Raw genomic sequence first — 12886 nt, 5'->3', positions numbered from 1 at the left:
TAGTTGTGGTTTTTGTTTTTATATAATTTTTTTTTTAACAAGTGACCCAGCAGAGCGTGCACAGTGTTGCCGTATGAGTTTGGCGATAGATTTAGAGACTTTTTCCCAAAATAAATAAACAGATAAAGCTCCTGACTTCTTGGTCAAACCTTATGAAGTCTCTTCACTCTCCAGTACTGCCGCACGAGCGAGAGCTCCCAGATATTCTGATAAACAAGATATTCTGTCACTTCTCACTCTATTCTACATGCAAATATAGCCAAAATCACAGCACACTCATTGTCTTTATCTAATGTATATTTGATTAGTCAATGTCATGATTATAAATCAATCAGATTAACATCTAACAGAGAGCTGGTAGTCTTAATGTGCCGCTCTCAGTCACTATTTCATAATTCATACCTTTGTCTTACAACAGAAACAGAAAAATATAACAGTGAAAACAGCTTTATTGGCTGCATTAAAATACAAAAATACAATGAGCAGTATCAAATGTATTTTTTTGCAAGTGGAATGCATGTTGGTTATTCACTGTTTATAAGGAAAGTCAGCTTATTATAATTATAATTATTATTATTTGGCAGTAGCATGTGTACAGTAATAATTGGTCTTCAGTTTTACTCTTTGAATGAGAAGCCTAAAAAAACTTACAAGCACAACCATGCACACATTCACACACACATTAACTCACACTCACTCAAATCACCCCCCCTCTCTCTCTCTCTCTCTCCCCCTCACACACACACACGCACTGACACACAGATTAATAATGTACATTATAAACAGGTGCAAGATTTATGTGATTCATTTATTCATATCTTCTTGTTGTTTTTATTATTTTGTTAAAAAGGACAGATCTAACTTAAAGGGATACTCCACCCCAAAATGAAAATTGTCATTTATCACTTATCCCCATGTCGTTCCAAACCCATAAAAGCTTTGTTCTTCTTCAAAACACAATTTAAGATATTTTGGATGAAACCTGGGAGGCTTGTGACTGTCCCATAGACTGCAAGAAAATATCACTGTCAAGGTCCAGAAAATTATGAAAAGCATCGTCAGAATACTCCATCTGCCATCAGTGATTCAACTGTAATGTTATGAAGTGACAACAATATACATTTTGTACGCAAATAAGAAAATAAAAATAGAATTTTATTCAACAATTCCTCTCCTCTGTGTCTCTCCCAATCACCATTGCACCATTTTGGAGGATATGTACTAAACTCAAACTGCGTTGCACTGTTTCTGTTTCAGCTGTGTCAGTAGGATAAGTTTTCTGCGTGTATTTACACTTTGATTTGAAAGAAAACATCACATCAGTGCAGCGCGGCTGACACAGAAGAGCGTATGCAGTTGGAGTTCAGCTCATATTCTCAAGAATGGTGCTACGCTGATGCTCTCAAAAAATTACTCTTTAAACTTACATAATTCAATTAAAATTAAAATGTATGCACTTTTATTTATGCACTTTCTTTTATCCAAAGCGACTTACAGTGCATTCAGGCTATACATTTTTAACTATCATGTGTTCATAATTCAATTATGGACAGTGGTTCCACACAACCAAATTGTGTTTTGATTACATTAATGGAATTTTTTGAATCTATGCAAACTCACTGTGTTGTGACAACACAACTGAATGAGGAAGAATCTATGTGAAATAGTAATGTCCAACCAAATCAATTTATTCACTTTGCTTTAACTTAAACAGGTTAAGTTAAGTGAACATGTTTTGGTTTATTACAATCTAACCAAATTTTGTTTCACTCTATCAACATAAGGAGGTTTCTTTCAAATTACTCATTTCAGTTATGGGCTATTCAGTCTTCAATGTCACATGATCTTCAGAAATCATTCTAATATGATGATTTGCTGGTCAAGAAACATTTATTATTATTATTATTGTTTTCAATATTTAAAACAGTTGAGTACATTTGTTTTCAGGATTCTTTGATTATAAAGATCAGATTAAAAAAAAATAAAAAATAAAACATTATACACAATTCCATTCAAAAGCTTGGAGTCAATATCATTTTTGGAGGGGGGTGGGGGGTGATTGTAGAAATTAATACTTCATATTGCGCTCACCACGAGCTGGAATGCAAGTGACATCAGCATCTGTTGATGTTTTAATAGTTAATTCTGTTTCGCACAAATTAAATACAAGTATACAAAAAATAAATATACTTTACATGCCTGAACATGCTATGCATTAAGCAAGAAAAATAAAATACATACATGAAAAAATTAATTCTCAATTATCAGAAATATTGACACAAATCTTCCATCAACTCAATTATTTGAGTGGGTTACATAAATGAATTGACTAGAATCTGCTTGTAAAATAAACAAATTAAAAAAAATTTCCTGGAAATGTGGAAAATATGTTTTTCATGTTTGACCACTATATCCAAAATAAAACATGCAGTCTGTGTCAAGGCAAAATCATTTTTTTAGATATACACAAATCCGGCGAAACAAGGAAGTAAAGCAGCGCCGTCATTACTGCGTGCCTTGCTGCTAAGGTATTAGCAGAAGTAGCGTGTTGGTCCTGTAGGCGGCTGTAGCAGATTTTAGCTGTACGAAAACGTATTTTTATTTATTGTTTTTTAGTAACGTTACATATGCTGTCCAGTGAAGCCGAGAAGAGCGTGTTATGTGGTTGGCTGTTTTAACAACAGCACAAAACTACAGTCCTGGAATGAAACCATTTGTGAAATTCACGAACCTTTGTTGCACATTGACTGCCCATGTTTACGGCCATACGGATTACACAGATTTCCTGGTCGAGCGGAGAAAATGGATGTGTGGCTTGAGAGCGTGTGAAAATGCATGTGCTTCACATTTTATTGCATTTGTATTAGTTGTGTGAAGAGTAAAAAGAAATCTGTGGGCCTTAACGCAATTACAATCGGCAAGTTGGTTGGACTAAAAGGGGAAAAATTATTAATTGGGTCGGTCCTAAATGGACAGGATCGGTCGTGTTATGACAAACAAGAATATTATTAAGGATTGCTTAATAGTTATTTGAAACTTGTGAAGCTTGTGAACATATTAGCAACACAGCTAGTAATGACACCATTCGGTTTTTATTGTTGTCATCAATTAATACACTTCTTAATTGCATGACATTTTTTAACATTATTACATTATGTTGTCAATAAATTACCTTTATCAGTTAGTTTTGGCCACTGCCTGACATCATCTACCCACTCTTCCCTTTCACCAGACATTTTCTTTAATGAGCAGGATCCACTTTCATTGAAATGTCATTAGAGGGCACCGGCAAGTGTCACACCGTCACACTTCACAGGCACACAGTAATGGTGGCAGGCAAGATGGCGGCGCCCATAGAGTTCACGGGGGATTTTTGTATAGCCTGATATGTGAATTTTTCACAATTATCTTTATTTTATAATGTTTCATTGTTTCTGAGTGCATTAATTGTCTAATAATGATAACTGACTGAGATAATGAATAACGGTTTGAGAAATCAGATACATCAGCTCTATAAGATCCTCTATTTAACTCCTGATCCCCTAAGATAACAGCTTTACAGAAAAAAAAGACTTATTTAAATGTTAAAGGCCTTGACATTTATCATTGGACACATGGCCTGTTCTGGGAAAACAATCTTTTCAAACAAATGAAGATTAGAGAAAACTTTCAGAGATCAGTTTGACTCTCTGACAGTTTCATAGATATTGACATTGTGAAATAGTAGTGATCTAAACCATAAAATGTTTTTTTTTTTTTTTTCAAAATGTGGTGTATGTGAACTAAAAATGCATCCTTTATTTGTACAGAAAATCAGAAACCATTAAACACCCCAAACTTTGAGAGGACTGCAGCTGCACACCCATCTGGATTTACTGATCAACAGGGTATGGATGCCGTTCTGTATTATTATCCCCATATAAAAGCTGATGTAAACATTTTTCATTGTATGTCAATGATAGAATTGAGGGTCAGATGTTTAAATGTTTAAACTCATAGAGTGAGCATTTATTAAAGTCATTCCATGTTAATATGAACAGCTTTCAGCAGCATAACTGATATAAACTTCTGGATTACAGCACTGTGTTAAAGAAATGTCTTAATGCTGTCTTCATGCACAAATGTATGATATCTCTATTTTCCATCATGTTTTAATAGTTGTAACTTCAACTACAGAAACAACACTGAGTCAAGACACCGCACCAATCACTTGGAAAGGTATGTTTGTACATCCTCCTCGTTTCAGACTCTGAATTCACACTAGAACCACTATCTTCATTCAAGACACCGAATTCACACTAGAATCACACTGAATTCACACTAGAATAACTATATTCATTTCAGACACTGAATTCACATTAGAATCACACTGAATTCACTCTAGAATCATACTAGTATCACTATCTTCGTTTCAGACACTGAAATTACAGTAAAATCACACTGAATTCACAATAGAATCACACTAAAATCTACAGTAAATGTATCAAGTCCTCTTTAACTCAAACTTTAACTCAAGACATGCTTCATTTGTAATTTATATATTCATTTTATAATTTCATTCTCTTGTACTTCATCTACAATCTTTAAATATGAAGACTAATACTGTTATGTGAAAAGTATCTTTATTAAATATCATATTTCGTATAAACAACTCTCTAAAAAACTTGATTCTGATTGGTCGATTGTAGCATTCAGCCATCAGATATCCCCTAATATTCACCGGTGTCCATAGCAACACTGTATATCAGACACCAGCTTGATTATTAGTAGAACAGAAACCAGCATTATTTCTCCGCTGAAACATTTGTTCTTCTGTAGATTTACTGTAAGTATGGCTGGAATTTAAATATTTGAAACTTCTTGAAGTGCCACAAAAAGTCTTAATCTAATCTGAATTTAAAATGTTACTCAAGTGTCAAATAAATGTTTATAAAAATAAAAGCTTAACTTGAAATTCACATGGGTTTAAAGGGTCCGTGTGGTTAATGGGTGAATTTACCTGACACATAATATATCCAGAAACAGATTGCTGCTTGTCATTTACAAGACTAGCAATAATTTCTCTATTATAGATCAGTGATATGAGGTGTGTGTGTTCATCTTAAAGCAGCGCTGCACAGATCGTGAATGAAATCAAAGTACAGCGAAAGCGATTCGAACAGAGCCGTCTGCTTTCTATAGCTCTCACGGTGCATAGATGTCATACAACGATCGATCTGTGGAGCGCAAACAGAGAAAAACCTGGAAATATAATGCAATATAGAAATCCTGGCAAGGACCTGTCCTGTAAAAATGACACGAATGGTCACCCTAACTGTAGTGAAAGTGACCGTAGAGAAGGTCATTATTAATAACATGGTACTATTAATGCAGTGTTCACAGTGTTGCTCGACCAGCTGTTTAATACATTTTAATTAACTATTTTTACTGTAAGCTTTCAGATAATGTAGACTTTATATCTACTGAACCATGAAGTGACAGCAGCTCAGAGAAAAACACAGCTGTAATAAACTTACCATAAAATCACAATAAGTACTGCATGCTGTTAAATGTGTCATTTATCATTTTATTGATAGTCTGTTATCTCTCTATATTTGGTGAAACACAGTAATACAGTCGTGTCTCTCTATCGTCTCTCTCTCAGTGATTGTGATTGTTGTCGGTGTTTCGGTCGCTCTTCTTCTTCCTGCTCTGATTCTTTGGCTGATTCGTAAAAAAAGAGCCGGTGAGTTTTTACAGTTTCTCATATTCTGTAACAGCAGGCAAAGTTTTGAAGAAGTTATGAGAAATCATAGAGTTAACAGAAATAATGTTTCTATTCCAGCACTAGAATTCTTCTAGACTCTTTTAGAAACTGATTGTCATCTTCATTAGAGACAGTTTGATCATAACTGTTCTCATTTCATTATTTTTCAGATGTCAGAAGAGAGACTGATGACTCTGTGGTGAGTTTTGTTGATCTATGAGTTATTAATAACCATAAGCTCCACAGAAGACTGACTCTGAAATATCACACTCTTATTACTCACATTAGATCAGCACAAGTTAGTGTATTTCTACTGTTTCTGCTTTAAAGCTCACAGATAGAAAGAAATATAAAGGAAACAATGACACAATCAACATTTCCATTCGTCCTGATCACAGTGAACAATATGATTCATCTTCAGTAATTCATGTATATTTTAATATTTGTGTGTATTTGACAGTTGCTGTGGTCATTTTCCTGTCACTAGATCGTTCATCATAATCTCATGTAGATTTTCACTGAACCTGAAGTTTTTACAGATATTTGAGCTAAACATTAGCAGTAAAATAATGAGTCTTCTTCACACAGTAGTGATGGATGAGCTTTAACAGCTTGATCTGATATATTTTCACTCGTGTTTAGGAGCAGACAGATGATGTGACTTATATTATTTATTGCGCGCAGTAATAAAACATATCCACAAAGGACAAGGTGAGCAAACACTTCTTGATCTTCCTCAACATAACCTGTATTAGTTTTATTCTTCTATAAATCTGTCTTGAATTGAGCTCAAACCTCATTCTGTAATAACTGTGGGTTGAAACAGAGACTGTGATGTTGATTCAGGTTCGCTGTGATGATAAAGTGACTTACGCTTCCATCAGAGGAACAAAAGCTGGAGCTCAGGAAAACTGCAGTCAACTTTATGCCTCTGTGAACAAGAACCATCACAAATCAGACAAATAATTATACAGAAACCACACGAGCAGAGGAGAATGAACCGTGACTCCTGATGATTTCATTCAGTGCCATTATAATAATAGCAGTGTCTTTCACATTAAGAAACCAGCCCTGATTTATTAGTAGTTATTGCTGATTCTGGTCAGTTTATTCGGCCAATCGTTAATGCGCATCTCGTCAGTAAAGCCGGTTCTCTAATCAGCGGTAAATTTCATCAGGTGCTTGATTTCACATAGAGCAGCTGTTACTACACAGAGCCGTTGTTAACTGAGAAGATGCGCCAATAAACGCTGAAAATGAACGTGGATTTGCGCATCTTCTCTATTAACAACAGCTCTGTGTAGTAACAGCTGCTCTATGTGAAATCAAGCACCTGATGGAATTAACCGCTGATTAGAGAACCGGCTTTACTGACGAGATGCGCATAACGATCGGCCGATCGGAGCACCCATAATATCTACAGGTGCTAGTCATATATTCTGAATATCATCAAAAAGTTTATTTATTTCACTAATTCCATTCAAAAAGTGAAACTTGTATATTATATTCATTCATTACACACAGACTGATATATTCAGAATGTTTATTTCTTTTAATTTTTGATGATTATAACTGACAACTAAGGAAAATCGCAAATTCAGTATCTCAGAAAATTAGAATATTGTGAAAAGGTTCAATATCGAAGACACCTGGTGCCAGACTCTAATCAGCTAATTAACTCAAAACACCTGCAAAGGCCTTTGCATAAAAAATGTGGAGGAGATCCACAAAGAGTGGACTGCAGCTGGAGTCAGTGCTTCAAGAACCACTACACACAGACGTATGCAAGACATGGGTTTCAGCTTCGCATTCCTTGTGTCAAGCCATTCTTGAACAACAGACAGTGTCAGAAGCGTCTAAAGACAAAAAGGACTGGACTGCTGCTGAGTGGTCCAAAGTTATGTTCTCTCATGAAAGTATATTTTGTATTTCCTTCGGAAATCAGATATTTTAATTATATGACCAGCACCTGTAGATCATTGTCATCCAATCCAGTTTTGCTTTGAAAAACCAGTGAAATGATTACCTGATTCTGGATATAATTAACATTAATCAGCTTGCACTAATTATGAGAACAGGCAAAGCTACATGATGATGTACAGTAAGTGTTTATCACAATGAGACAGCAATGATAATCTGGTGTTTGAATCATTTGAGCAGCTGTTTGCAATATTGTGTTTTATTTGTCAATAATAAAATAACCTATGTGAAACGTGTGTGTATGTATAATGAATATATATATATAGTCATGGTCAAAAATATCGGCACCCTTAAAGTAAATATGATCAAAGAAGGCTGTGAAAATTAATCAGCTTTGTTAATACGTTTGATCTTTTATTTAAAAAAAAATCACTAAAATTTATCCTTTCATCAGATAATAATAATTTAAAATGGGGAAAACTGTGTTTTACATGTGTTTTTTTTATTTAGTTTTCCCCTCTAATACACATTGGCCACAATTAATGGCACCCTTTTAATTCAATACATTTTGAACCCTCCATTTTCCATTTTAACAGCTCTAAATTTTCTCCTATAATGCCTGATGAGGTTAGAGAACACCTGACAAGAGATCAGAGATCAGAGGCCATTCCTTCATCCAGAATCACTCCAGACCCTTTAGATTCACAGCTCCATGTTGCTGCTTCTCCTCTTCAGTTCACTCCTCTCATTTTCCTTGGGGTTCAGGTCAGAGGACTGGAATGGCTATAGCTGAAGCTTGGTTTCTTGCTCAGTGACCCATTTATTTGTTGTTTTTGAGGGTTTGTGTTGGGATTAATGTACAATTGGAAGATAGAAACATGGTCATTATAAGATTTCTAACGGAGTCAGTCACTTAATGATTTTTGTGTCTGTTGGTATTTGATAGAATCCATGATGCCATGTGTCTAAACAAGATGTCCAGGACCTCCAGCAGAAATATAGGCCCACAACATCAAAAATACATCAGTATATTTCATTGTACACATGGGGTACTTTTTATCGCTGTGTTCACCAAACTCATGATGCTTTAATTTGTTTTTGGATGAGCTAGAATAATTTTTCTTGTAACCCTCCCAAACAACATGTGGTGATGTTGTCATGATCTCAGTGGGGGCCACCGGCGGCGCCAGGGGGGGTCTTGGGGGGTCTCAAGACCCTGCCAAAAAAATGCCTTGACCCCCCATTTGACCCCCCAGCCTCTTCCTGATTAAAAAATATATATACTCGGGATAAAGATCCAAAAATGTTTCTCTTAAAACTACGCAGAACAATAATAAATAATAATTATTTCGACATTTATTCATACAATGAACCGAGAACCGTTTCTGTCGGACGCGTCCGATTCGAGAACCGATGAGCTGATGATAACTGCGCATGCGTGATTCAGTGTGAAGCAGACTGACACAGAGCGCATCTGAACCGAACTGATTCTTTTGGTGATTGATTCTGAACTGATTCTGTGCTAATGTTATAAGCGCGGGTAAACCAAAGGCTTGAATGAAGGGCAATCATCGCCAATGACGGCATTACATCGAGCGCAAAAGAACCGGTGAACCATTTTTCTTCAACTGGTTTATTTGATCGAATTGTCCGAAAGAACCGGTTCACTTGAGCACCTGCTCCTTTGCCCCTTAAGTGCCCTTTTGTCAAAGCAAAATTTCCTCAAATTTTTTTTTGTAATAACATACACTTTTGTGAATGCCTGCCCACGCCCAATCATAATATTAGTACAATTTATTAATAATAATTTAGCCGTAAATAAAATGACCAACATGATGACCGTTCACCTGACTACGACCTCATCCAACCGGGAAGATCCCTCATGCTGCACGCGCATTTTTTAATTGCTAGAGGATATTTTAAACATCGTGGCAGCTGGTAAGTGGTGTTTCATTCTCAGCGAAGTGATTTTGGTGTTTATTTACTTATTATTATTTTACAAGAACGATGTGATGTGAGAACATGCAGATACGTTGTTTATATTGCTGTGTGTAGCCTGTAGTGTAGAAGTAACACTAGCGTGTTGTTTGAGGGAGAAAAGTTTCACAGGCATCGAAGGGTCTGGTCTTTATGTTATTTGAATAAACTTTTATTATATTACAGTACTTATTTATTTTTAACACGTAAAAATAATTATCACAACACTGGTAAGGCTTATTCAGATTTTCTCATTCTCTGAATTATCATTATAAAAATAAAAACAATTCAGAAATGAATTAAAATATAATTATATTTTAAATGTGATGCAATTATTTTTTCTACAATAGCAACAGTGTTTACAACAGCAAGACCACTTTAACCTGTAAACTCAATAATATCTATCTGGAAATAAATGTAAAAATATCAATGTCAATAAAAATGCATAATATACCTGACATGAAAGTGCAGTGTGAAGGATATGAATAACAAATGTAGCCTGTCATTTGTTTACATTGCAAAGGTGTTTTTGTTGTTTAGTAGCAGAAATATGCAGTTATTAGCCATGTCCACTGTATTTTTTGTTGGTTTTCATGAGACCCCCCTTGAAAAGACCAGGACCCCCCATTGCCCCCCCAATCAAAATTGTCTGGAGCCGCCACTGGTGGGGGCTGAGGCTTTTTCTGTCCTGGAGCACATGATTTGGGTTTTGCTGGCTGGCCATGTGTTTCACTATTCCCGCTATGTTTTCTCCGCCCCTCTTGTTATCCCTGTTAACTTTTTCTCCCTCACCTGCACCCTGTCTTACTCTGATTATCTTCCCTTTATCATACCCTTGTTTTTGCTATCTTGTGTCAGTCCGTAAGCGTTGCTACAGTAAGCTTCTTGTTGATTGTCATAGTTTGCCTGACTCCGTTTTTGTGTCTTTTCTCTATCTAGTCGACCTGCTGTTCCTGCTTTTTTTTTTTTTTTTCTGCCTTGCCTCTCGTTACTCAGTAGCCCACATCAACCAAGCGGCTGTCTCGACTCGCCTGTGCATTGCCTTCGGACGCTTCAGCTTCCCAGTGCTGATCTGCCACCTGTTCCTCGCTGCTGTGCGGCTGTCGCCGTAGGGATCTTCGAGCTGACTGTTCATGCAGAGTGCTGACTGTCTCGTGCTCCAACGGATTAAGTCCTCTGAGTTTCTCAATAAAACGTCTCATTCATTCAACCGCAGTTGGATCCTGTTCCTTTCCCTGACAGATGTAGGTTCTGTTTGACTATTTTTTTTTAAAGGTTTTCTGAGACTCAACTATTTTCTGCAATTCTCCAGCTGTGACCCTTGGAGAGTCTTTAGCCACTCAGACTCTCCTGCTCACTGTGCATTAGGAAGATATAGACACACGTCCTCTTCCAGACAGTTTTGTAACATTTTCTGTTGGTTGGAAACTCTTAATTATTGTCCTGATGGTGGAAATGGGAATTTTCACTGCTCTAGCTCTTTTCTTAAAGCCACTTCACCAATTTGTGAAGCTCAATTATCTTTTGCTGCACATCAGAAATATATTCTTAGTTTTTTCTCATTGTGCTGGATGATTAAGGGCATTTGGGCTTTGTTTCCCCTCCTCTTTATATTTCTGTGAAACAGGAAGCCAGAGCTGGATGATTTCATGTTTATAATCATGCTGGAGTGCTCAATATTGTGAATATGAATGGGAATATACTTCAGAGATATATTACTCATAAAACATTCTATAGGTGCCAATAATTGTGTCCATCGAGGATTTAAGAAAAGAAAAAAAAAAACATTTATTTAATAATGATGTTCCCCCCCATTTTAAATTCTTATTATCCAATGAAAGAATACATTTTTGTGAATTTTTAAATAAAAGATCAAAGGATTAACAATGAATAGTAATTTCCACAGCCTTCTGTGAAAAGATCATATTTACCAATGGTGCCAGTATTTTTGGCCATGACTGTAGTGAAACAATTTTGTCCATCATTGTACAAGCTAGTCTATTAAAACCAGAGAAAAAGGTATATATAGAATATATATTTAATTAATTTGTTATGCTATATGCTCAGTAGAGGACATCAGGACTCAATTTCTTTAAAATAATAAAAAGACCTGAATGAACATGCATAGGAAAAAAACTATAGAAATAAATCACCAATACATTTTTAGGTTTCAAGATTTTTTTGTTTGTTTGTTTGTTGTTGTTGTTTGTTTTTACCAAACTTTGTTAAAAAAGATGATTCTCAACTATGTTATAACAGAATGATTCAATATACCATTTTTCTTTCTGCAAAATGTGTGTAAAATGACCATAAAAAGGTTTTCTTTTTTACCATATATCTATAAACTAAATTTAATTTGCATATTGTGTTTTCGGGGGAAATTGTAATTAAATATTGGGTTTATTATAGTGTAATAATGGGAGTAATAATTTACAAGACTTCATAATAATATATGATATTTCACAGAATATTGAAATATAATTTATTTCTCTGTTCATTTGTTGTGTCTCATGCTTTTAGTCCCAGTCTCCTCATATGAGCACATCTATGAAATCAACATCATAACAAAGTCATATTTTGATTTAAAAACCCATAACATTTTCCTGAGATGTTGATTTATGACACACAATGTAAAAATTTGATTTAAATGATAATTACAAAATATGATATTATGATATATGATATTTCCATAAGAGTGTCACTAAATTAATTTCAGACATTTTGTTCACGGTGAAACATCCAATCATCTGGCATCTCTGTGCAGGACATCCAGACTTAAAACAGTCTCAGAGAAATTCACACAAATATAATGTCCTCACATGAGGCCGCAGCGTCTTAAGAATTTAAGTCACGATAAATCTTTTCATTACTACTGGATCTGCCAGTTTATCCTGAGTGTCAAATGATTATTAAACAGAAACACATTTTCATCATCTGAATCTGTCATGTAATGATTTTCATGAAGCATAACTGCAGTCCAGTGAAAGCACTTGAGATGATTTTGGTGAAGAGAATAAATTCCCAGTATGTGTTTCTATACTTGGCGCACGTCACGTCTCTTTCTAATATTTTCAGAGCAGTGATCTCACTGTTGAGGTTTGGAAACATGTTATTTCTGGCTGTGAGAACTCAGTGTGTTTGACCGCAGAGGTTATTAAAGAAACTCGCTTGAAGAAAGAAGAGGAACTGGCATCTTAACCCACACACAACTGATGATCTCTGAACCCAGTTTGGACTGATGGG

The 12886-nt window shown here is 35.5% G+C and overlaps 1 protein-coding gene across 2 annotated transcripts in view; it reads left to right on the top strand.

Moving 5' to 3' along the window:
• LOC113100666 (uncharacterized) overlaps nucleotides 1–12886 on the top strand; it is an 81425-nt gene that overhangs the window by 15527 nt on the left and 53012 nt on the right. The window contains exons 5-10 of one of the 2 annotated variants that reach the window (XM_026265290.1): nucleotides 3810–3887; nucleotides 4159–4218; nucleotides 5645–5725; nucleotides 5917–5945; nucleotides 6389–6457; nucleotides 6593–6879. In XM_026265290.1, the coding sequence (XP_026121075.1) occupies nucleotides 3810–3887; nucleotides 4159–4218; nucleotides 5645–5725; nucleotides 5917–5945; nucleotides 6389–6433 (293 nt within the window). In that variant the 3' untranslated portion in view covers nucleotides 6434–6457; nucleotides 6593–6879. Of the gene's footprint in view, nucleotides 1–3809; nucleotides 3888–4158; nucleotides 4219–5644; nucleotides 5726–5916; nucleotides 5946–6388; nucleotides 6458–6592; nucleotides 6880–12886 lie in introns of those variants that run through there. The other variant, XM_026265289.1, reaches the window with a different exon arrangement.

This window comes from Carassius auratus, unplaced genomic scaffold (genome assembly GCF_003368295.1).
Source record: "Carassius auratus strain Wakin unplaced genomic scaffold, ASM336829v1 scaf_tig00217329, whole genome shotgun sequence".
Classification (NCBI taxonomy): Eukaryota; Metazoa; Chordata; class Actinopteri; order Cypriniformes; family Cyprinidae; genus Carassius; species Carassius auratus.
This window is presented reverse-complemented; position numbering and strand designations above follow the sequence as displayed.